This window comes from Bos mutus, chromosome 11, assembly GCF_027580195.1.
Source record: "Bos mutus isolate GX-2022 chromosome 11, NWIPB_WYAK_1.1, whole genome shotgun sequence".
Taxonomy (NCBI): Eukaryota; Metazoa; Chordata; class Mammalia; order Artiodactyla; family Bovidae; genus Bos; species Bos mutus.
Genome location: NC_091627.1, coordinates 32,894,787 through 32,921,968, shown reverse-complemented (window position 1 = coordinate 32,921,968; position 27,182 = coordinate 32,894,787). Strand labels below are relative to the sequence as shown.

The window sequence follows — 27,182 nt, the reverse complement described above, 5'->3', positions numbered from 1 at the left end:
CTTCTCCAACACTACAGTGCAAAAGCATCAATTCTTTGGCGCTCAGCTTTCTTCACAGTCCAACTCTCACATCGGTACATGACCACTGGAAAAACCATAGCCTTGACTAGACGGACCTTTGTTGGCAAAATAATGTCTCTGCAATTGTAGATCCTTTTAAATTTCAGGGTACAACTGTCATTTTTAACCAAAAATCCTGCTGAGATTTTGTTAAGGAGTCCATTAAATCTGTAGATCAGTTTTCTTCCTCTGTTTCCCTTCTCCCCATACTTACCCCTCTTCTCCCTGGTCCTTTATTTGTTGGTTGGTAGGTTTTGGGGGTTTTTTTTTGTTCTCTTCTGTGTTTGCTTTTGAGTGGCTAATCTTGTCTAGAACACACTCACTTTATATGTTTAACAAATCCTTAACAGTGCCCACAACCATAGGTATAGTCCCTTTGGTTCAATTCACTTTTACCTCCTGATTTAATGCTAATGTTAATGAAAAATCCTTTTGAGATTGTTTTTTTAGATATGAGTTTTTTGTGTAAATGTTTAGTGCAAATCACCTATTTCTGAAAGGGTGTTAGATGTTTGTAAAGAAAATTCAGAACTCTAAGTATCTATGAATTGGTTTCTTATTATACCTGTTCTATAATGTGGGCTTCCCTTGTGGCTCAGCTGGTAAAGAATCCACCTGCAATGCAGGAGACCTGGGTTTGATCCCAGGGTTGGAAAGATCCCCTGGAGAAGGGAAAGGCTACGCACTCCTGTATTGTGGCCTGGAGAATCCCATAGACTATATGTGTATCGTCCATGGGGTCACAAAGAGTTGGACGTGACTGAGTGGCTTTCACTTTCACTTTGCATAGTGTAACCCAGTTCTTGTTTGTTTGTCCTTGTCTCTTCAGTGACTCCCATGACACTTAAAAGCCAAAGTCTGTCCACTGGTCTACAAGGTCCAATAAGCTCTGGCTCCTTGCAGCCTCCTTGACTTCATTTCCAACCACTTTCCCGTTGGGCTCTGTACTTTTTTCTTACTCTGGTTTTGTTGTTCCTTGAAAATGACATGTATGTTCCTGACATACTTTGCAGCTGCTGTTTTGTTTGCTCAGAATGCTCCTCGTCCTGATGTTCACATGTCTCATTCCTTTACTTCATTCAGATCTCTCCTCAAGTGTGAGCTCCTCAGAGAGACTCATCCCGACTGTCTCTACAATAGCACCGCCATCACTCTCTCCCGTTGCCTCGTTCTAGTTTCCTCGTGGCACGGTTATGTGATATTATACGTTTTGGTATCTGTTTATAATCTGTACTCCACTAGATGGTAAGCGCTTTGAAAACAAAAGCTTTATTTTGTTTCCTGCCGTATCTCCAGGGTATAGAATGGGCCTGGCAAATAGCAGACCTTAAATAGCTATTTGTGGAATGAACAAATGCATGTGTATATGCTCACAACTTACTAATAGCAGTGATCTTCATGAAACATTCAGGCTATATAAGAATTTATATCAGTGTGTGAGGATGAGGCAGGTCTTTTTCTTGTGTTTTTACAGAGCTAGAGCTAATAATATCAATATTTTGGGGTTGGAAGCCATGATCCTCCAATTCATTATGATTACTAAGAAATCCTTGAAAAGTAATCATTCTTATTAATACTGGGGAAATCTGCTTTTCTTTGAGATTCATCTCTCCCCTAGCTAAACCTGGAGTACACTTGTAGCATAATTTCTTGCAGATTTTGAGCCTCAGAAGTTTATTTCCCTGAGTTGAATTTCTTAATAGAATGTATATACTGTGATCTGGTTGCAGTTTAGGATAATTTGAATGTTTCTTAGGTCCTTTATAGGTCTTGTCCACTTTTGACTACTGCCTGTGTTTAGCACCTATTAAATTAGCCCTTTACCATTCTCCTTAAACCTCAATTCTGTGTACAGAGTTGATAAATCAATCTTCTTGAATATGCCTTTGTCATATTACTTCCGTATTTTAAAATCTACAAAACTCCACTGCCTATAGATTTAAGGCGGCACTCCTCAAGCTGGAATTTAAGGCCCTGTGTAATCGGGACCCACCTTACTTTTGAATCTTATCTTCTACTGTGGAATTATGCAGGATAAAACCTCCACTTTGGCCAGGCCTCCTTCCCAAGCCACAGGGGAAGTAGGCCTCCTTCCTACTCTTTAAAACTTTTATCTCTTCCCGTATCTCTGAGCTGGCTGAGGATGTCCTAGCCCAGTAACCCCTTTTCCTGAATGCCCTTCTTGCCCCTTCCAAACTGTCCACACTTTGTATATCCATGGGCCAAACTTGAATTCTGCTCCATTCATGAAACCTTTGAACCACAGAGGCAGCTAACTCATGTGAATCTCTTTCCTTACTTAGATTCTTTTTCTTTTAACATGATATTTTATTGAGGTATAGTTGATTTACAATATTAGTTTCAGGTGTATGACATGGTAACGGTTTAGTCACTGAGTCGTGTCTGCCTCTTTGTGACCCTCTGGACGGTGGCCCACCAGGCTCCTCTGTCCATGGGATTTCCCAGGCAAGAATACTGGAGTGGGTTGCCATTTCCTTCTCCAGGCTTATTTAGGGTCTTTTAGCTCTTATTTTTGTGTGTGTGTGTAATTTTGTTTTGCTTTTTTGTTTTCTATCTTTTGGGCTATCTTAGTTTCCCAACCAAGTGTTGAACCCGTGCATTGGAAGCACGGAGTCTTAACCACTGGACCTCCAGGAAATTTCCAGCTTTTGTCATTTTATTAGTCATTTGGGCACACAGTAAAGTGCTCTCTCCTATAAGGATTTCTTGAGTATGTATTGAACCTGGATTTCTTGAAGATCATAAACACCTCCTTTACACCATCAACCTCTTAAGGTCTAGGATTGTATACCCTTAGTACCCAGCATACTCCAGTGTTGGAGGGACTAACTCTACTGATATGTTGTGCTTCTGGAGTACAGGGCCCAGTTGTGAATTAAAATTAAATTAGGTTAAATTTGAGAAGTTTCTTGTCTCTCTCTGATTCAGGGTCACATTGTCAGACCTTACTTGTTTATCTGACATGACTTTGATATGATCTTACTGAAACTTTGGAAGGCAATTAAAGTTTACTCAGATTGTAAAAATCTGTAATTTTTTGTTAGCTTTTGGAGAGAGGTTTTTATTTTACCACTTAAAATAATCTTAGAGATCAAGATAAGGTTAAAGTAAGACATGTTCTCTTTGGTTAAAAGGACCTTTCTTTTAACCCTCATCAAAATGTCTACAAACAATAAATGCTGGAGAGGGTGTGGAGAAAAGGAACGTGCTTGCACTGTTGGTGGGAATGTAAATTGATACAGCCACTATGGAAGACAGTATGGCGATTCCTTAAAAAACTAGGAATAAAACCACCATATGACCCAGCAATCCCACTCCTAGGCATACACCTTGAGGAAACCAAAATTGAAAGAGAAACATGTATCCCATTGTTCACTGCAGCACTATTTACAATAGCTAGAACATAGAAGCAACCTAGATGTCCATCAACAGATGAATGGATAAAGAAGTTGTGGTACATATACACAATGGAATATTATTGAGCCATGAAAAGGAATGCATTTGAGTTAGTTCTAACGAGGTGGATGAGCCTAGAACCTATTATAGAGAGTGAAGTGAGTCAGAAAGAGAAAGACAAATACCATATTCTATACACATATATACGGAATCTAAAAAAATGGTACTGAAGAATTAATTTACGGGGCAGCAATGGAGAAACAGACATAGAGAATAGACTTATGGACATGGGGAGAGGGGAGGAGAGGGTGAGATGTATGGAAAGAGTAACATGGAAACTTACGTTACCATATGTAAAATAGATAGCCATCGGGAATTTGCTGTATGTCTCAGGGAACTCAAACAGGGCCTCTGTATCAACCTAGAGGGGTGGGATGGGGGGGGCAGATGGGAGGGAGTTTCAAAAGGGAGGGGATATATGTATACCTATGGCTGATTCATATTCAAAAAGGGGGGAATATATGTATACCTATGGCTGAGTCACAGAGAAGGCAATGGCAACCCACTCCAGTACTCTTGCCTGGAAAATCCCATGGACGGAGGAGCCTGGTGGGCTGTAGTCCATGGGGTCGCTAAGAGTCGGACACGACTGAGCGACTTCACTTTCACTCTTCACTTTCTTGCCTGGAGAATCCCAGGGACGGGGGAGCCTGGGGGGCTGCTGTCTATGGGGTCGCACAGAGTAGGACACAACTGAAGAGACTTAGCAGCAGCAGCAGCAGCATGGCTGATTCATGTTGAGGTTTGACAGAGAACAGCAAAATTCTGTAAAGGAATTATCCTTCAATAAAAAATAAATAAACTTGAAAAAAAGAATGAGAGAAGTGACCTCATTACAGATGCTACATAATTAAAAAGATATCCATAATATTTCCTTCATCACTATATAAAGAAATTCAACAGCTTAGATGAAATGGAAGAATTTTCTGAGAGACAAAAACTACCAAATTTCATTCAACCTTCATAACCCTGTATCTTTTATAGAATTGATCATTAAGAAACCATCCTTCAAAGAAAACTCCAGGCCTATATCATTTCACTGGTGAATTATACCAAAGTTTTAAGAAGAAACACCAGCTCTACACAAATTCTTAGAAATGAAAAGGAGAGACTACTTCTCAACTCGTTGAGATCATCGCTACCTGATTCTATAACTAGACAAAAATATTACAGGAAAAGGAAACCACAGTCTATATGTCATTATTACATATTTAAATCCTGAGCACAATTTTAATGAAGCAAATGCAACCATACATCATGATCAAGTGGAGTTTATCCTAGGACTACCAGCTGATTTAATCTTCAAATAGCAATCAATATAATTCAGATTAATATCATTTAAAATTATATAATCATTTCAGTAAATGAAGAAAAATCACTGGAGAAAATCCATCATTCATTCCTGATAAGAATTTTCTGAAAATGAGGAATAAAAGAAAACATCTTCACCATGAATGACTTCTAGGAAAGACCTACGATAACATTGTCCTTAACGGCAAATGTCTGAATCCTTTGCTCATTTATATAAGAAATAAGACAGATGTGTCTACATTTACCACTTAAACATTGTACTCAATGTTGTTGCTTCCAGGACAGTACAGCAAAATATAAAGCAAGAAAAAGTAAAAAAGAAAAGAAAAAAAAGAGACGTTTCTTTTTTCGTCTCACTTATTTTTTCCCTTTTGGATAATTTAATGGGATCATTTTAAGGGTAAAATTGAATCCATTGTCTCCAAATCTGAATTTAAGAAAATATTCTGTTAATTTGTATTGAAGATACTTTGTCATTGGTTTTTCGCTTTTTTAGTAGAATTCTTTTTGGAATGTAAGTGACTTCTTTATTCTCTTTAGCCATTTCTTCCAAGCTGTCACCACCTCATGTTTAATTCTGGATAAGCCCAGCTGTTATTTTTCACTCATTTCCTGTGTCCAGTTTATTACAAGAAAAACATTCTTGTTAAGAGCTTCTCCATAGGTTATTTTGAAATGAATATTTAGTGTCTTCATTTTGAGAAATTGATTGAACTACCCATTGATGTTATCTGTCTTTAAATCTAGAACTGATATAACATGTAGGGATACAATTGTTGCTGGCACATTGGATGTGGGGTGTGAGAGGAAGAGAGGAGTCAATTTGGCCTGAATGGTTGGAGGGCTGGACATGGGGATACCTATAGGTGAACAAGTTTGAATAGAATGAGAGCTCCATTTGGACATGTTGAGGTTTCTGTGACACCAAATAGGGATGTCAAATTGGCAGTTTATCTAAATCTTGAGGACATTCATGAGTTTGTTGGTTGTTTTTTTGTTGTTGTTTTTTAATATCTTTTCCTTCCCTCCCTCCCTCCTTCCCACCCTCCCTTCTTTCCAATAGAGAAGAAAAAACATGTAAGGGTCAAACCCTGTTACTAGTTTCTTACTTCTTTAGATGATTCAGTTAATTGATTTTTTAAAAATTCTTTAAAAAACATCTCCAAGTACATGAGACTTTGGGGAATATATTTTGATGCTTTCTGATATTATTGAGTTTTGGTCAGAGGTAGTATCCTATATGATATTGATCCTCAGGGAGAGTTATTTCATGTAGACATCTGAACAATTTTTCTAAACATCCTCTGTGTGCTTAAAAAAGATTCTCAGGTTAGTACTGAGTGCAGTGCTCCCCCATATTCCCATTAGATCAAGCTTATTAATTATGTGTGTAGAAAAGATTAAATTTAATTTAAAAGTAAAAATGTACTAAGTGGTGATTATAGATGAAATGCCAGCTGGCTTAATATTATGGGAGAAGCTTGTGGTGCATTTTCCATTGAGAACATTAGACAGAGGAGTTATTTATAAACAGTTGGGACAGAATGACCATGATGTATCCTGGAGTATTGTGTGATGACTCAGAGAACCTTTAGTGATGATGAAAACACTGATGTCAGAGATGTATTTAAAGAGTTTGGATTAAATTGAGTCATCAAAATGAAGCAAAGTTATATTTGTAATTTATTGTGATCTTAAAATGTTAAGAGTGGCAGTGGAAGAGGGCGAGAAATAGGAAAATAGGAGAAGTGGCAGTAAGCTTTTGATATTTTTCTCTTTTAAAAACAGGAAAAGCAATCCCATATGTAAGGTGATCTTTTTCCAAGGAGGATCTCCAAAACTAGCTTAACATGCAAACCTTTAAATGGATCAAGTCAGATGTCTTGTTGCTCTGGGTGCCCTGCAGTAAGTTACAAGTGAAAAAGTACTGGTGGGTCCAACATCTTTGAAATGAAAAATACTCTCAACCCCTTATAACACATCATCAAAGTTACTTTCAGCTCCCTGTGTACAACAGCATCCTTTAGCTTCCTGTGACTACATATATTCGTCATTTTCCCCAACATTTGTATGGGAATAGAGGAGAAAGGCTTCCCTGCTGGCTCAGATGGCAAAGCGTCTGTCTGCAATGCAGGAGACCCAGGTTTGATCCCTGGGTTGGGAAGATCCCCTGAAGAAGAAAATGGCAGCCCACTCTGGTACTTTTGCCTGGAAAATCCCATGGATGGAGGAGCCTGGTAGGCTACAGGCCATGGAGTTGCAAAGAGTCGGACATGACTGAGCATGTCGGAAAGTCACTTTGACTTTCAGAGGAGAAACAGTGAAGACCTTGAGTGGAGAAACTGTAAGAGTACCATTATCAACTGTACTTCTCCTTTGGGGATTCCAGCAAACCATGCACACAGAGGTGTGGGATGTGAAGTGGAGCTCATGGTGTTGACAGAGACACCAGTTAGAAAGCTACCTAAGAAACCTTCATGGTCTGTTGTTTAATCCTTACACAGTGTTTAAACCTAGAAACTTTTTCAAAACCAGTAATATCAGATATTAATTAGGGATTTCTGTGTAATTGGAGAGAGTAACGGATAATTTATCCATATCTCTGAACCTTCAAACATAAAGCAAACTAATCTACTTTGAAAAAGGTTTATAGTAACTTTGAAATCAGGAAATTTGTATCCTGTTTGTTCATCCAAAAGTATGTTCTTTTGGAAGGTTATTTTGGCTATTCTTTCTTGTATTTCCGTATGAACCCTGTGCACACGCATGCACTCAGTTATGTTCGACTCTTTGCGACCCATGGACTGTAGCCCACCAGGCACCTCTGTTCTTGCCTTTTCTCAGGCAAGAACACCGGAGCGAGTTGCCATTTCCTTCTGCGAGGGATCTTCTTGACTTAGAGATCAAACCTGCATCTCTTGCATCTTCTGCATTGGCAGGCGGGTTCTTTACCAGCTGAGCCACAACTTGTCCATTTCTACAAAAAAGAGAGGTGTGGTTTTGATTTGGGGAAAATTACTATCTTCACAGTGTTAAGTCTTCCAGCCTATGAACTTGGAATGTTTTTCCATCTTCTTTAATTTCTTTCAATGATGTTTTATAGTTTTCAGTGTATAGGTTTTGCATTTCTTTGATTAAATTTATTCCTGAGTATTTTATTCTTTTGCATGCTATTATTAGTGAAATTATTTTCTTGATTTCATTTTCAGATTGTTCACTGCTAGTATATAGAAATAGAATTGACTTTTTATATTGACTTTCCTTAGAGCTGGTTTGTTAGCTCTAATAATTGTTTTAGAGAGAGAGAGCTAATAAACCATCATATCAGCTAAGTCCCATCATCACTTCATGGCAAATAGATGGGGAAACAGTGGAAACAGTGGCTGACTTTATTTTTTGGGCTCCAAAATCACTGCAGATGGTGATTGCAGCCATGAAATTAAAAGATGCTTACACTTTAGAAGGAAGTTATGACCAACCTAGACAGCATATTAAAAAGCAGAGACATTACTTTGTCCACAAAGGTCTTTCTAATCAAGGCTATGGTTTTCCCAGTGGTCATGTATGGATGTGAGAGTAGGACTATAAAGAAGGCTGAGCACAGAAGAATTGATGCTTTTGAACTGTGGTGTTGGAGAAGACTCTTGACAGTCCCTTGGACTGGAAGGAGATCCAACCAGTCCATCCTAAAGGAGATCAGTCCTGTGTGTTCATTGGAAGGACTGATGTTGAAGCTGAAACTCCAATACTTTGGCCACCTGATGTGAAGAGCCGACTCATTTGAAAAGACCCTGATGCTGGGAAAGATTGAGGGCAGGAGGAGAAGGGAAGGACAGAGGATGAGACTGTTGGATGACATCACCGACTCAGTGGACATGAGTTTGGGTAAACTCCAGGAGTTGGTCATGGACAGGGAGGCCTGGCGTGCTGTGGTTCATGGGGTCGCAAAGAGTTGGACACGACTGAGCGACTGAACTGAACTAAACTGAATAGTTTTTGGGGGGGTAAATTCTTTAAGGTTTTCTATATATGAGATCATGTCATCTGCAAATAGAGATAGTTTTACTTCTTTTACAGTTCAGATCTTTTCATTTCTTTTTCTCTAGTTGTTGTGGCACACCTTCACTATTGAATGATAATTTGGGTTTAAAATCTAGCCGAGGAATGTTTTCCCTTCATCCTTTGAAGATATCATTCCTCTATTGTCTTGTAACCAGTTTTGATCTCAATCTGACTCTCCTTCCTTTTTATTGAAACTCTCATATTTCTCTAGTCACTTATACAGTTTTTTTAAAATAACACGGGTAATCTGACGTTCCACTCTAATTTGCCTGGATTAAAAACTTTTTTAAGAAGTTTATTTCTATTTGTTTTACTACGCAGAGAATTCTTACTCTCTAGAGGCTCATGTCTTTCTTTGAGTCTGAAAAATTCTCAGCCATTTTCTGTGTTAGAGATTGTTGCCTCTCCTCCATTCCCTCTGATCTCTCTGGAACTCAAGAGTACAGACTTTAAAACTGGATTTAGCTCTCATGTTTCTTTCTTCTTTTTTTTTTAGTGCATTTGTTTGTGGCTGCACTGGGTCTTCGCTGCTGTGCATGGCTTTCTCTAGTTGCAGTGAGCGGGGTCTACTCCCTAGTTGAGGTCTGTGGCTTCTCTTGTTGCGGGGCATGGACTCTAGGGCACCACGGGCTCAGTAGTTGTAGCACACAGGCTCAGTTGTCTCACAGCACGTGGAATCTTCCCAGACCAGGAATCAAACCCGTGTCCTGTACATTGGCAAGCAGATTCTTTACCACTGCACCACCAGGAAAGTTCAGCTCTCATCTTTCTTGACTTGAAAAAAAAAAAGGTACTGTCAGCCTTTAGCTGTATTCAGGCTTATGTTCAGCCTATCTGTGCATTTTTTTTTAATCTCAGTAATTATGATTTACATTTTTTAAAATGAGGATATTAAACGTACTCATTTTAAAGACCTTTTTGAGATGCTCTGTTTTGTCTGTTTTTTTGGGGGGTGCAGTGTGGGAGCAGGTTTTGATTGAGTTCTTCCAGCCTCCTCAGAGGTGGCCTGCAGTCCTATGTGTGGCTGGTGGCAGTTTAGCACAGCCTTGCTCACCACAGTGGCTTCTTGTTTATTTTCTTCCTTGGGTGATGTGTCTTCATTTTTTTTTTTTAGATTTAAGGAAAATTTCCCTTTTTAAAAAAATTTTGATTCTAGCTATGCATGCATCAATTAACTTTTATATCTTTAAATCATTTTTCTTTGGTACAGAAGGGTGAGCTCCCAACATGTGCTCAGTCTACCAATTTGAACCAGAAATCCCTACACTACACCTTCAGCTGCTTTATAATTCACTGTCATAGCACTGTCTCCAAAGGTCTCTGTATGGCCTTTTCAGCAGAGACTTTGATACACATTTAATGAGTGGCGTGTGATTCTTTATTCCCCTGGCAAACTCCCTAATGTATTAGGGCATTTAAAATTACCTTCAGATTCTCTTGGCCCAGAAATTAAATACCAAGGCTGATTTAACAGGCAGAGTTGATCTGATGCATTTAGTACATATGAGAAAGACTCATGTTTTCCTATACCCAGGTAAATGCCTGAGAACATTATTTACTCATCATTACTCCTCCCACTCAAGAATTTTTACCATCCCAAATGGCCTGTTAGCTATCCTTCTTTGACTTCCTTAGCTGGACATCTTTTCCATTTGAATTCAGTTCAGGTGAGCCTTTCACCAATTTGTACTTCTGGATTTAGCTAACACATTGTTTCAAGTAGATTGGAATGAAAAATAGAATCATAAAATCATAAAAATAAGTTCATTTTTGACAAATGTTGGTTGTTCACCCACTATGACTTCCCTGGTGGCTCAGACGGTAAAGCGTCTGCCTACAATGCAGGAGACCTAGGTTCAATCCCTGGATTGGGAAGATCTCCTGGAGAAGGAAATGGCAACCCACTCCACTACTCTTGCCTGGAAAATCCCATGGACGGAGGAGCCTGGTAGGCTACAGTCCATGGGGTCGCAAAGAGTCAGACACGACTGCACAACTTCACTTTCACTTTCTTTTTTTCATCCACTATGTGCCAGTCATATGTGAGGTGCGCAGTGTGAACAAAGAGATGGAATAAACCCTATGAGCCCAGCTCTCAGGAAGTTTACAGCCTCTTGAGTGAGGCCAGACAAAAAATGCTGAAGAGTAATTGCGAATCGCGACAGGGACTCTACAAGAAAAGAACAGGATACTATGAGTGAGTACAGAAGAGGCTTCTCTCTTAAATTTTGTAATCAGAAAAGGGGTTTTCAATTTTTTTAGAACAACATTGAAGGCTTCCCTGGTGGCTCAGCAGTAAAGAATCCACCTGCCAATGCATTAGACCCGGGTTTGACTCCTGATCTGGGAAGATCCCACATGCCACAGAGCCTGTGCTCTAGAGCCCAGGAGCTGCGCCTACTGAGCACATCTGCCGCAGCTACTGAAAGCTTTGCATGCTAGAGCCGGTGCTCCACGGCAAGAGAAGCCACTGCAATGAGAAGCCTTCGCACCGCAACTAGAGAGCAGCCCCAGCTTCCCACAGCTAGAGGAAAGCCCTCGCAGGAGTGAAGACCCAACACAGCCCAAAATACATACATAAGTAAATTTCCTAAAATTATTCTTTAAAAAAGGAAAGTCACATGAAGAGAAAATTAAAAGGAAAAAAAAATCAACATTGGGACATTTTGTTTATATGAACTCCCATGGAGAACAGAAGTGGACCCGCTGATGTTGAAATGAGTGAGTGAGTGGAAAGTCACTCAGTCATGTCTGACTTTTTGTGACCCCATGGACTGTATAGTCCATGGAATTCTCTAGGCCAGAATACTGGAGTGGTAGACTTTCCCTTCTCCAGGGGATCTTCCCAACCCAGGGATTGAACCTGGGTCTCCCACATTGCAGGCAGATTCTTTACCAGCTGAACCACAAGGGAACCCAAAGAATCCTGGAGTGGGTAGCCTATCCCTTCTCCAGCGAATCTTCCCGATGCAGGAATTGAACTGGTGTCTCCAGCATTGCAGGAGGATTCTTTACCAACTGAGGTGTCAGGGATGAGGTTGACACCTAATCCCCGTGCTCTCCTCATTGGTTTACTGAAGCACCTCATGGAATCCTTTGATGCCCAGGGAACACATGTGAAAACTACTGTTGTAGAACCAGCCTCCTTCATTTCACAGACTGATTAGCTGAGGCCCAAAGGGCTGCATAGTCCAGAGTCAGAGGGGTCACTTCATCTGCTTAGTACCAGAACTGGATGCTGAACCCGGTTCTCCCACATTTGTGTTCTTTCCACTGTCTGCTGCCTCTTCCCCTTTGTTGTGTTTTTATTATAAAACGAAGGCATTTCCATCTCTGGTATTCTGTAATCCCTTTTCTCCCTCCAGAAATTAATTTTATCCATTGTTGTTCACACTGCCCTTCACTTTCTGTGCTCTCATGCCCCTTGTTTGTCCTCACAACTCACAGCTTTGAAAGGTGTTTTCCATTGCTGTTTTGTTTTTATTATATTTCTATGCCAAGCATTTGAACACTTGGATTTATTTTTTTCTTTAGAATTTTATTATTGATATCAAAACGTTGACGTTAACCGGCTCATGGTCTGATTTGTTGGGTTGCCTTTTCTTGCCTCTTCATTCATCTCAAATGATAGAGTTCTTTCCGAGGCACCTAGGTTGTTAGTCTGGCTTTCATTCTGACTTACTCTGTTTTTAGTGTAAATCCTTGAGTATCTTTTACAGTTTTGTCTTACTTTTGTTTTACTGTGGCAGAAAAGTTCAGGGCCTGTGTTTGAATGAAGTAGCATATTTGTCCAGAACACCTAGGAAGTTTAGGGAAGTCATGAAAATGAAGATGGGTTAGGAGACTTAGGCTGTAGTGTCTGGGTAGTGAGTGTAGAGAGGAAGGTATTTGTCCTAACTTGGGAGACTAGTAGAGGCTTGATGATCTGTGGCCGAATGGTATGAGAGCTATGCTTGGGGAAGTAATTTTAACCATGAGAAATCCAGTGAGCAACAGCTTAGAAGTTCTCTGGACACTGGTGAACTAATAGGAAAACCTTTACAGTATTTGAGTTACACTAACCAAATGCATGCTGAAAGGTGGTAATGCCAGTGGAGATGGAGACCAGGCGCAGATAGATTTATGAGCTGTTGAGTAGATGAAGTAGAAAAAGAGGCTGCAGGATGACCGTGAGTGTCAGGGACATGCTCATCACGTGAGCGCCCTGCTGGAGGTGTGCCTGACAGCCCACTGCTCAGCCCTTCTCTTTCAGCTGCCCTCTGATGATACGCCCTTATGAAGTAAAGAGCTCTTTGGATCTCAGGGGTAGGTAGACACCATGGCTCTGCTTTTTTTTTTTCTCTTTCTGCTTATGTTTCCATGAACTCCTCTTCAACAAAACAAAACAAAATTAAGCCTTGCTAGTTCTTCCTACCTCCCAATTGCTACCTACCTAGATGGCTTGGCAGACACACTACTGCCAGCTGCTTTCTTATCAAGCAGTTGGCAATTAGGAGAGGCCTTAAGAAAAGAGGTAAGGGGGTGCTCCTTAATATCCCCATCAGAATGGAATCGTCGACTGCGTTAATTAGGTCACTGGTTTGCAGCAGAACTTGGATGCTGTTGCAGGGGGGTGTATTTCATGTTGAAGCATCTAAGGAGTGGTGCCTGCTCTTGCACTGCATCTGCCTTCCTGTAACAGGCTGCATTCAACTGCTTGATGGACTTGCTGACAGAGTGCAGACGTGTGCTCGCCTTCTAATGAATTGTTCTCTTGTACCTGCTTTTTCCCAAAATGCTCTGTGGGATAAACTACCTTGTAGAGAAGATTCTTCGTCATGTGATTGTTCTGTTTCCTTAGAGACAACAGCAGTGCAATGCATTAGATGCCAGATCCATAGAGAAAGAAGAAGCGTTTGCTACAGAACGTAAAGGTTTGATAGCTTTTCCTTGCCTTTATGTTTTTGCTGCTTGAGCTGCTGGGCTGATGATGATTTTGTTTATTTTAGGCAGGATGCTAAAGCCTCTGGAACTTCCCAACCAGTTATTTTAAAGAAGGGAAACCCATTGTATCTTTTCTCACCTGGTTAATTGCAAAAATATAGTTAAGAGTCAGCCTTTCTTCCATAATATGTATGTTTCCATTTTTAAAAACAGGTTTCAGTAATGAGCATATGAATGGGTCAGGAAATGAGATTGCATCATGCATTTCATTGACCTCTCTGTGAACAGTAACTTGTTAAAGTATTTAAGTTGTCTTCTTTTCTCATCTTTCTAGAAATACATGAGTTGACATCTAAAAAGTACAGCCAACTTCCTAAGTTTAGTGAACAAGGAGAATAAAGAAGGAAAGATTCAGAGATTCATTGTGGAAAGGTTTTTAAATAAAATAGTATTTTTCTGAGGCTTCTCTAGTGGCTCAGATGGTAAAGAATCTGCCTGCAATGCAGGAGACCTGGGTTCGATCCCTGGGTTAGGAAGATCCCCTGAAGAAGGGAATGGCAACCCACTCCAGTATTCTTGCCTGGAGAATTCCATATACAGAGGAGCCCAGTGGGCTACAGTCTCGATGATTTAATTATCTCATTTCTAAGACCTTTTGCCTACTTTTTCAGTATAAGCATATTAAGCTAAGCAATAGTTTGCTAATTATTGCTTCATTTTATAATTCTATCCTTTCCCAGAACTAGAACAAGATACTTGGCTTCCTCTGGGTATCTCTCAAGATACCTAGCATGCTGTCTAGTGGTGAAAATTCTGTATAAGAATGTGTTTGTGGTGAACCTTTCCTTCCTGAGAAATACTTCATTCTAAGTCTTATACCACAAATGGCTGTGTTGAGCTGCCAGAAATAGGAATGGAGGCATGTGTGTCTATTGCTAGGTCTTTTTGAGATTAATGGATTAGTTGCAGTGTGTTTAGATTAGAAGTTGATTTTGGAAATTTTAAGTCTTTTCTTTTGGTTAATTAATTGTCAATAACCTATAAAGTAAAATGTACTTCCCTAGAAGTCAGAGAAACCTCACTGTAAATATGTAACATAATATCTATACTATGCTTATAGTATCATATGGTTATTTTCTAATAGTTTTCCCAAAGGTAGTTCCATTGGCTTTTTTAACCTCTTTGCTTTGGCGGATAACCTTGGGACCTAGTGGAGTAAAGGAGACGGTTGGTCTGGTGTATGTATGCTCAGTCCAAGTGTCTGACTTTGTGAACCTTTGGACAGTAGCCTGCCAAGCTCCTCTGTCCATGGGATTTTTTTCAGGCAAGAATACCCAAAGGAAGCCAAGAATCTTGTTCTAGCTCTGCCATTTCCTCTTCCAGGGGATCTTCCCGACCCAGGGATTGAACCCACATCTCCTGTGTTGTAGGTGGATTCTTTACTGCTGAGCCATCAGAGAAGCCCAGTTGGTCTGGTACATAGACATAAATAAAGACCAAAATATCACACCCTTTAAGGAGGTTAAAAATGATCTGCACTTGTCATAAACGTTGTCTCAAGGCAGGATGCTTTTAGAGAGAGTAACAGAGGGGATTTATTCTTCCCTGAGAACTCTAATCTGAAAAATTCATGTGGGCAGTAGAGAGATGCCTGGGTTAGGATGGTGAATCTGTGGATTTGATCTGGTTGGTGGCATTCAGTTCAGTCCAGTCGCTCAGTCGTGTCCAACTCTTTGCGGTGGCATTAGAACCAGGTAAAACAGGGTTCCAGGGCTGGTACTCTCATTTCATAGGTTTGTGACCTTAAGCATGTTAATTATCCTTGTTAACCTTTCTCTTTTTATTTTTAAAATAAGAATCCATCATGAATAGTAGCATGAATTCCAATAGTGTATCTGAGGACCTAGCTCACTGCTAATGCTCGTACTTAGTAAATGTTCATAGTGCATCACCCCTTCCCTCCCAACTCTCTGTGGTGTTCTGAAAGGAAATATATGCAAAATATACAGCAAATCTTGCAACTGTTAACTTCATGGTATTTTTTAAAAATAAGTGTATTCAATAACCTTTTCTGAATTATTAATTTTTTTGCTATTTTTTTGTCCGTGCCACACAGCTTCCAGGATCTTAGTTCCCCAAGCAGGAATTGAACTGCCCATCCTCAGCAGTGAGAGTGCAGAGTCCTAACCACTGGACTGACTGGACTGCCAGGGAATCCCCCTTTGTGGGATTTTTAATATTCTTTTGCTGTCCTGATCTATGGTGAATTATTTAAAATAATTACATTGAAGTCTTGTTATGAATTATTTTATACATTTTTTATTGCGAATGATTATCAAATTAGATTTGACCTAAAAATTGTAATATGTTAAACTAAAATATAAATGTCTATTATTGTGAAGACTAGTATGAAGACTTTCCTGGTGGCTCAGAGGGTAAAGCGTCTGCCTGCAATGCAGGAGACCTGGGTTCAATCCCTGGGTCAGGAAGATCCCCTGGAGAAGGAAATGGCAACCACTCCAGTATTCTTGCCTGGAAAATCCCATGGACAAAGAAGCCTGGAAGACTACAGTCCATGGGATCACAAAGAGTTGGACACGACTGAGCGACTTCACTTAGCATGAAGACTAATTGGAATATAAACTTCTAGTGGGCAGGGACAGTGTTCACTTGCTTTTGTTTTTTTCTCAAAGCCCCTAATATTGCTATGGATTTTTGTTTGTGTACTGATGTGACCTTTGTTTATTTAAATGGAGTTTGTAGTAATCAGAAGGGCTTTATGGAGATACTAAAATTTCAGGAGCCATTTCTCTCATTAAAAAAGTGAGAAAGAGGACTTCCTCCGTGGTCCAGAGGCAGAGACAGCACAGTCCGAGTGCAGGGAGTCTGGGTTCAAACCTGCTCAGGGAACTAGGTCCCACATGCCGCAACTGAGACCTGGGAACGAGATCCCACATGCCACAACTGAGACCTGGGAACGAGATCCCACATGCCACAACTGAGACCTGGCACAGCCAAATCAATTCATTACATTAAAAAAAATTTTTTTTTTAAAGTGTGATTTTGGCAAGTCTGTGAAGAAAGACATTCCAGGGTAGGTACCTAGAGAAAATTTGGAAGCGGGGGCTTAGAAGAAGCAAATAGACTACTTGCTTGAAAGATGTAGAGGGAAGTGTAATTTGATGGAGAAAAGAATGAAGTAGTTTACAGTGTGGATTTTGAATTTGTCTTAATGTATGGTGGAATCTGCTGTATAAACTTAAAGATGAGAAGAGTATGATTACAGTGAGTAAGAAAGATAATTTCAAAAACAACACAAGTGTCCAGGGTTGAGGGCAAAATAGCTGGCTACAAAAATTATAATAAGTGATTAAATGTACTGAACTAAAAATGGTTGAGTTCCTATGTAAAGCATTGTTGTGGGAGATACCAAAAAAGTAATCAAGTAAATGAAAACATTTTATTTATAGCACAATAAAATGCAGTAACAGTAATGAACAGACCAAAAAATCTGGTAAAAAGTCCCCACATGCATGGTTGGCAGTTGACTGTCAAGACAAAGGGAATTGCGGGACCTCTACAATTAAAAATATTCTGGGAGGAACAGCAAGATAATGAGCAAATGCTTTTAAAAGTATAGTGCAGGGATAAGTATCTGTCTGGGTGACTTCCTAAAGAAGAGGTACACAGAGGGCCTACAGAAAATGACAAGTACCCAAGGTGTCACTCGTCCTCGCAGGCTTCAGACTTGGCTTTCTTCACGTACCGCTTCTGCGTGTGCACGTTAAGTCACTTCAGTCCTATCCAACTCTTTGCAACCCCATAGACTATAGCCCGCCAGGCTCCACTGTCCTTGGGATTCTCCAAGGACTGGAGTGGGTTGCCATGTCCTCCTCCAGGGGATCTTCCTGACCCAGAGATGAAGCTGCAGTCTCTTACATCTCCTGCATTGGCAGGTGGGTTCTTTACCAGTAATGCCACTTGGGAAACCCACATACCCCTTGACTCACTCACAATTTTTAAGTAGAAATTGTGCTTAAGCAACAGTATTGTGTTTTCACATCCTTGATTAGAGAGTATTATCTGGAAATTGTTTACCCCTGAATCTCAGTCAACTTAGAAAATAAAAGCAAGTAATCACACTCAGTTTTGGTCTGAAGCCAGGTATTAGTTTTTTGGTTTTTTTTTTTAAGTCAGTAGTCTGGCTGATATAATAAGTAATTTCTTCACTAAATGCATTTATTTTGTTAGGCTGAGACAAAGATTCCAAAAGATCTTTGAAATTAAGGTTAGATTTGAAAGTCATTTTAATAAATTAGAGATGTTTTTGAAGGAAACCGTTCATATGAGCTTACCTAGTCTTCCTTGGAACAGCCTGCTGCTGCTGCTGCTAAGTCGCTTCAGTCGTGTCCGACCCTGTGGGACCCCATAGACGGCAGCCCACCAGGCTCCCCTGTCCCTGGGATTCTCAAAGCAAGAACACTGAAACAGCCTAGAGGTGGCTAAAACTGCAACCAAATAGTTTGAGAAGCATTTGTAATGTAGAGTTCTAAGGGGAAAGAATAAATCACCCAAAACCATACCCTAGGACTATTATCATTTTATCTTTCCTATAGAAGCGACTTAACAAGAGCTATGATCTAACATCATGCTATTGGTTTTATTTTATATATATATATTTACTTTTATTTATTTGATTCTTTGACTGCACTGGGTCTTAACGGCAACACGTGGCATCTTTGATCTTTGTTGCAGCACTTGAGATCTTTTTAGCTGGGTATGCACTCCAGTTGCAGCGTGTAGGATCTAGTTCTCCAACCAGGGATTGAACTCGGGCCCCCTGCACGGAGCGCACAGAGTCTTAACCACTGGACCACAGGAAGTCCCCATGCAGTTGGTTTTAATTTGTAGACCAAACAGTTGTAAGTTTTTCTAAAACTAGAGCAAGGGTAGTAGAGCCACTGCACCGTAATGATTAAGAACACAGACCCAAGAGCCATGCCGCCTTGGTTTAAGACCCTGCTTCTGCCGCCTGATTTGGCTGTGACCTCAGGTGCATTACTTCTCTCTGTGCCTTACTGTCTCCATCCGTAAAATAAAAGTAATAATAGGATCTGCCTCCTTGGTGGTTGTGAGGTTTCTATGAGCGAATCCATGGGGAATGTTAGAACTGAATCTGGCATGTATGAAGCACTCAGTATTACTATTGTTATGAAAGGCATTCTCCACTGTGTTGATTCCATTACGAAATCACAGATGAAAGCGTGCTATAGCTACAAGCATACCTACCGAATATAACAGCTAAAAATGTCGTTATTCCATTCTCGGAGAAGAGTCTCACCGCAGCTAAATATAACAGAAAGGTTACTTCTTACACATTCTGCACACGACGTCATGCTGACTCATGATCAAATATTTCCTGAAAGCCTAATCTGTGTATCACGGTATGCCAGGTGCTTGTAATACAGTGATAAAAATCCACGTACATTTCCTGCAGTTTAGTAGAGGAGATAATGTAGACGGATCTAAAATGTTTTATTTCCTTTCTTTTTTGGGAATGTGGTGGTAGGAATCTTGGGGGGTTGTGGAAGTTTGGATCAGTTCAAACGGTTTAACAGGTCTTTTTTCTACTAACAGTCTCAAAGTTCTGTCTAGGTTTGTAAAAGACTTTCCTTTGCAGTTTGCTTGCTTAGTGATAACAGAAATAGTACAACCTCACTTTAGAAAAGTTGACTTTGGTATAGTAAGTTTTCTTTCTATTTTTTAATATATGTATTTAAAATATTAAGCATGTTTTTCTCTGAAAATCAGAAAAAAATTAAACTTGAAAAACTGGAGGAGGACAGGAAAGTATAAATAGGCAAGAAAAATAATGCCCATAATTCTACTTTCCTTAACATTTTGACGTATTTCCTACAAATATTTTGCTTTACACATCATATTACTTAGCTAAGACCAGGTGTATATATGTATAAATAATTTTATCTTATTTTATAGGATTATTGTAAAGATAAAATAATATTTTAAAGTCCTAACCACTGTCTAATAGATGCATATCAAACGTTCAATAATTGTTAGCTAGTATAATAGTTATGTTACCCTTCTTTTTACCTCTTACATGTTAAGCTATTTCTCTTTTAACTGGAAGGCTCTTCATAAGGATTATTTTTTAATGCTAGCATAATATACTATATTTATTGATATACCGTAGTTTACTTTTCCTTTCCCTCATATTTGAATACTTTAGATTTCTTCCAGAATTATTCTGTTATAAATATTTTACTAAATATTTTTAAATGTAAAATTATCTTTACATTTCTGATTAATTCCTTGGAATATATTCCTAGAAAGGGAATTAGGAGTCAAAATGTTTGAACTTTTTAAAAGATCTTTGATGGGCATATTGTCAAATTACTTTATAGAACTTTTGCTTAATTTTGTACTTTTACTTTTGCCTGAAATAGTCAGTTAAGGGCCTTGTTATAAAATCCTCTCTAGCTTTAAGATTACCTTCAATTTTAAAAATATTGTTATTTTTTACAAGGGAAAATGGTCTGTGATGTTAGCAAATTTCTTTGCTTTTCGTAAAGTATTATATTGTTATTTGTGTTTCTTCTTTTTAATGGTGTGTTTTCACTTTGACCATTTGTCTGATTGAAGTCTTAATAGTTTTATCAGTTTGTATGAATCCCTTGTATGTTAAGGCTGTTAATTCTTGCTCTGTCACATTTGTTGAAATAGTTCCCCAAATGACTTTTTCAGTTCAGTTCAGTCACTCAGTCGTGTCCGACTCTTTGCGACCCCATGAATTGCAGCACGCCAGGCCTCCCTGTCCATCACCAACTCCCGGAGTCCACTCAGACTCATGTCCATCGAGTCAGTGATGCCATCCAGCCATCTCATCCTCTGTTGTCCCCTTCTCCTCCTGCGCCCAATCCCTCCCAGCATCAGAGTCTTTTCCAATGAGTCAACTCTTCACATGAGGTGGCCAAAGTACTGGAGTTTCAGCTTTAGTGTCATTCCTTCCAAAGAAATCCCAGGGCTGATCTCCTTCAGAATGGACTGGTTAGATCTCCTTGCAGTCCAAGGGACTCTCAAGAGTCTTCTCCAACACCACAGTTCAAAAGCATCAATTCTTCGGCGCTCAGCCTTCTTCACAGTCCCTCTCTCACATCCATACATGACCACAGGAAAAACCATAGCCTTGACTAGATGAACCTTTGTTGGCAAAGTAATGTCTCTGCTTTTGAATATGCTATCTAGGTTGGTCATAACTTTCCTTCCAAGGAGTAAGCGTCTTTTAATTTCATATCTGCAGTGATTTTGGAGCCCCAAAAAATAAAGTCTGACACTGTTTCCACTGTTTCCATGATCTTCGTTTTCTGAATGTTGAGCTTTAAGCCAACTTTTTCACTCTCCACTTTCACTTTCATCAAGAGGCTTTTTAGTTCCTCTTTACTTTCTGCCATAAGGGTGGTGTCATCATCTGCATATCTGAGGTTATTGATATTTCTCCCGGCAGTCTTGATTCCAGCTTGTGTTTCTTCCAGCCCAGCATTTCTCATGATGTACTCTGCATATAAGTTAAATAAACAGGGTGACAATATACAGCCTTGATGTACTCCTTTTCCTATTTGGAACCAGTCTAGTCATTAGAATTCATCTGTCTTTTTCTTCCTAATTTTTCCATTGCTTTTGAACTTAGAAAATCCTCTCTAACCATAGACCTGTATGTTTGCCTCTGATTTATGTAAACATTTATACTTAGTTCTTTAGTACACTGAAATTTTATTTATGAGGTGAAGTGATCTCAGTATTTCCCCATAGCATGTTGCAGTTTTTCTTACTTTTATTAAATACTTATTGCATTATATTGTAATTATTTTTTCTGTATTTTTATTCTTTGTAAGACTTAAGTTTTTGTCCTTTTAATTTTTATCCCCACAGTTGGCACAGTACCTACCACTTTGTAGAGACACAACAAATATTTGATAAAGAAAGAAATACACAGTTATATATAATTTGTCCTGGAAGATTTTAAAGGCACGATGAGCTATTCTTCATCTATTCCTGGCTTTAAAAATCTTACAAGAGATTCTATAGTAATTTTAATTTCAAGCTAGTCAACATTCCACAGTATCCACCAGAATGAACTGGAGTGGTCTGGTCATAGGAGAAGTAACATAAAAAACGGACTTATACAGTAAGTTAAATTTTTACTTTCTAGTAGGAGTTTTGTCTAACCAGTAACCAGAAGCTCTATACTTGTTATCCAAGCCCCCCTATTACTGGATATTTCCCCAAACTTATCCTATTCCACCTAAAAGAATAAAATGTACCTTTATAATGATCAGAGTACTCAAATGAACAGCTACAGTTTAAATGATGATACTCAAATGTTTTCAAACTTGACATTTTCACATGGGTTCCATTCTCCTATTTCTGACTGCTTGTAAGATATCATTTACCTATACTTAACAATGCCACTTCAGATTCAACAACTTCACCACTGAAATCTACTCATCTTTAGCTTCCTGCTCATTCTCTCTACCCCCACCAGTCCAATACCAAATCCTGTTTCCTACTCTTGTGATCCCTAGTTTGGATACCACTATCCACCCAGTAGTCAAGGTAAAAATCTCAGTTATTCCTTATTCACTGACCACATGCACTTAATCTGTCACCACATCTTATCTATATTACCTCCGCAATGTTTTCTCTCTGTCTCTTCCCCATCTTAACTACCAGTGTCCACCCTTGTAATCACTGATCTGGACAGTTGCCATAACCTCTTCTTTGAGGTCCCAGCTTCCATTCCTTCACCTTTCAAACCTCTTCACATAACTGATTTTTTAATGGGGGTGTGCATTAGAAAGAATGCTCTTGCCCCTGAAGATTCAGATTCACCAAACTGAAGGTATAGCTTGAGTATCTCAGCACAAAAAGCTTCCCTGATGATTCCTGTGTTCACCCAGATTAAAACCAGTATTTTACAAGCTTCTGGAATTACCATTTCAAAACCTTACTATAGCCATGTCATCCTTGGCTTAAAAACTTTTAGTGCCTCCCCCACTGCCTACAGTATAAAGTCCAAACTTCTTAGCTTGTGATAGAACAGATATCATTGAACTCTGACCCTAATCTCCCTGTCAGATACATCTTTGGCTACTCTCCTCCCAGAGCCTTTGAGTCTAGCCAAATAAATCAGAGACCCAAGTATGCCTTGTACTTTTGGAATTTTGTACCTTTTTCCCTACCATTTCCTCTGCCTTGGTTACCCATCTTTCTATATCTGGAAAACTCTCGCCTCAATGTAACTTTACCTGAAAACTGTTAACCCATTATTCTTCCAGGCAGGGATAACAGCTCTTCATCGGTTGAATTCTCAACACTTGAGAATGCCTGAATTGCTGCTCCCAATAGTTTGCATTTGTGATGATGATGTGTGTGATGACACACACATACATACATATACATATAGTTAGGTCATTAAGATAAAGATAGTCTTACTCATGTTATATGAGTAGGTACCCAGTAGGTATGCCCCTTTCCTTTTGATTAAGAATTAACAAATTATATTGGGAATGCCCTGGTGGTCCAGTGGTTAGGACTGCGTGCTTTTCACTGCCAAGGGCCTGAGTTCAATCCTTAATCAAGGAACTAAGATCCCACAAGCCTTGTCTCATGGCCAAAAATAATAATAATAATAGTACTTAACAAATTCTCAAAAACTATACATTAAGAAAAAAGAATTAAATTCTGAGTCTTCTTGTCATATCCACCTCTTCTGACTAGCAAATTACCTTTTATCTAGATCATTCATCTATTTCTATCTCCTCATCCAAAAAATTGGTCTGTCTTGTTAACAAAGCTGGAACCCCTGAAATCACAGTACTGATAGTTGATGGTCACTTGGATATCACAGAATTTGTTAGTGTCTAAAAATCCATGCTGATATCTTCACCAAAGGAAGATATAGAACATCTGGTGGTCTTTGCTTCAAGGTATTCAGTAAGTTTTGAAGGAAAAGATCAACACAACTGATCTGGTGAGTTGTGTCAATTCTCTTACTTTGTAAGTAAGTTTCTATAACCGGCACCAATGTCTAACACCTAAAAGAAGCATTCTTTTCAGTTTTGTCTTGCAAGGACTATGACAATTTTTTTCTTTGAAACTGGGAGTAATTTTTGATTTATTACATCTCGTGAGACCACATCTAAGCTGTTGGCTTTCTCAGTGGGTCTAGTGGTAGATTCTACAGTCAAGACCCCCTTTAAGTTTTCAGATGCCTCTTTGATCTTGGGTTACAAACACATACCTATTTCCCTAGCAAAACATGTTAGGAGTTCAGAAAGGGTATGAAATTTGTGGGCAGTTCTGATTAATTTACAACTTACAATCTAATCCGTACTGTCTGGTTTTGAATATTAGAGAAGCTTTGCTGTGTGTGCTGTAAGATAATAATCGATCATGGTATCTACCAAGAGATAAAGATAATTATTAAAAACTTCTGTGGTATCAGACCAAACAGAATGCTACAAATCATGAATTGTATCATGTGGATCCATGTTTGGGGAATTAAAACAAACTTGGTTCTTTTTCCTATTGTCATTTTTCCTCAAAGAATGTCAGAAAGGAAATTGAATGCAGTAGTATCTTCAATATTGAAATATACTGGGTAACTGCATAAGTTCTGAAAGCAACATGAACATGTCCTTATCTATATTGGGAATGGGTTGCCAATAATAGTGTATTAAAGAGGCAAAGCACATTGTGTTTGCAGGACCAGAATATTTCTGATGCCTTAAGAATGAAAAGCTATCATGCTGGAGTTGTTTCTGTCACAGGAATTGTCTCCTTATCCCCTTTGGACAATGGATTTAAAAGAATCGCAAGAATATAAGTTTAGGGTAAAATGAAGCTAATTTTCGTCTTCACTTCCATTAATAACCAGCCTAAAACAATGGATTATAACTCAACACAGCACTACCATTAATAGGCTTGAAATTTGGGGGCAAAACTGGATATCTGCCTGGAAAGTAGGTAGTGAGATAAATAATGTGGAATCGAACTGCAGCCTCAAAAGGCATATTGCAGTTCTGAATGTCTTACTTTGTCACGCAAAGGAAGAAATGTGTGACAATAAGCATAGTGTTGTGGCTTAAAAATCAAGAGACCTAAATCTGTGCCCTGCAAATTACTTTCCATCTTTGATCCTCTCCATTAAATGAGAAATCATTAAAAATATTTCCCTATCCAGAAGTGAAGTTGGTTTTTAAAAAAGAAGTGCAGAGGTAGACCCACCCATCTCTCAGTACTTTGGATCTACCTGAAACTTTTCCCTTGAGCCTGTGTTTGAATGTACTATGAAACCTGCAAAAATAATAAAGGCTCTGGTCCTTTAATACTCACTAGGATAGGGGCTTTCCTGGCAGTCTGATGGTTACGACTCCGCACTTCCAATGCAGGGGACGCAGGTTCCATACCTGGTCGAGGAACTGAGATCCCACATACAACATGGTGTGGCCAAAATATACGGGGTTTCCTAGGGTGCTAATGCTAAAGAACCTGCCTGCCAATGTAATGTAGGAGATGTAAGAGACACAGGTTCGATCCCTAAGTCGGGAAGATCCCCTGGAGAAGGAAATGGCAACCCACTCCAGTATTCTTGCCTGGAGAATTCCATAGACAGAGGAGCCTGGTGGGCTACAGTCCATAAGGTCGCAAAGAGTCAAACACGACTGAAGCTTCTTAACATGCATGCATGCATATATGTATTCACTAGGACTTGCTAAATATAACCTCTAAAAAACAATTTCATAATTAACTCAGCTATTAAGAGATAAGAAGGAGCCAGGAGGTCATTCTCAAACACCTAAATATGAGAGAAAGACTTCTCTGCCTCACAGTTCTGCTGTTGATGGACAAATTTCTCTGAAAAATACTTCTTTCAGTTTAGGAGAGGAAGTGAGTGATTTCCCAGGAGGAATATTTAGCAATAGTCATGTGGTTCCAAGTGTAAGACAGAAGCCCTTTGTAACTGAACTTTGTGGGTAAGGAGAGGGGCTGAAGAATGGCTGAAAGGCAGAATCACAGATTCTTTTTGGTAAGTTTGGAATCATTCATTCAAGACTCACAGGAGGAAGAAAGAAACCTTGAGTCCAGAAAACTGACCAATAAAGACAAGTTATCAAAAATGCTTACCTTCAAATTTAAATTTGGATTACAGATATGGCCTCATTGTTAACGCTCTAGTAAAGAATTGATAAAAGAACTTAATATTTAACAATTTAATTGTTTCAGTAAATTGTATACAAACTAAATCTGAGGGAAGACAGTGAACTTTAACCAAATCTCAGGAAAAGCAGGCATGTTGCTGCTGTAACCTTTGTAATACACCACAGATGCCACACACCTAGTGTTCCTGTAAACACCTGGAATGCAGAATTCAGATTCTTGTGTGCTAAAACTGTAAAACAAGAGCCACCAGAGTTACATCCCTGATGTCTCAGATGGTAAAGAATCTGCCTACAGTGGAGAAGACCCAGGGTTTGACCCCTGGGTCAGGAAGATCCCCTGGAGAAGGGAATGGCTACCCACTCTAGTATTCTTGCCTGGGAAATCCCATGGACAGAGAAACCTGGTGGGCTACAGTCCTTGGGGTCTCAAAGAGTCAGACACGACTCAGCAACTAACACTTTAACTTTCAGCCATGTGCGTACAATTTGCTGTTCCTATTGGGTGGCTCTATGGTTCTTTGGCTTTGACCTTCTTGCTGAGTTTACTTAGGCTGAAAGTACTGATTTCAGGCTCCATTCCTCATGGATCCCTCTGTCCATATCAGGAGCGACATTAGTAGTTGGTCCTTTGCCCTTATCACTTTTCCATTTGTTTCCCCTCATTTCACTGGTAATTATTAATATAATGTCAATGTCTTTTCTTCCAGTCCTCCTCGCCCTCCGACGAACCTGAATGACACCATGGTGAGCCACATGTCCTCTGGGGCGCCCACGCCCACCAAGAGGTATGTCATGCTTGTGCCTTGGTCCCCGCTGGGAGTTGGCTTCTGACCTCTGCCCTGAGAAGCAGAGCATTCCACAGGGCAGAAAGGACTGGCTTTCCTTCTCTTCCTCTGACTGTCTTTTTATATTATTTTCTATGTTTTACCCTCCTGTTTTGTTCCCTACTAACTTATAAATATAGCAGCTGAAGGAGCCTGCTTTTGAGTGGTGCCTGAGGTGGATACTGTCCCTTTATGACAACCAGTGAACATGGTGTCAAAGCGGATTAGGCTTGTTTGAGATCTCTTTATTTTTTTAACATTAAACAATATTTGATGAGCATGAATT

At 39.4% G+C, this 27,182-nt stretch overlaps 1 protein-coding gene across 6 annotated transcripts in view; it reads left to right on the top strand.

Moving 5' to 3' along the window:
- The window catches only part of DTNB (dystrobrevin beta), a 241,721-nt gene that overhangs the window by 138,814 nt on the left and 75,725 nt on the right, over positions 1 to 27,182 (top strand). For all 6 annotated transcript variants that reach the window (XM_070379236.1, XM_070379235.1, XM_070379233.1 and 3 more), the window contains exon 10: positions 26,780 to 26,857. In XM_070379236.1, coding sequence (XP_070235337.1) covers positions 26,780 to 26,857 — 78 coding nt within the window. The remainder of the gene's footprint in view (positions 1 to 26,779; positions 26,858 to 27,182) is intronic.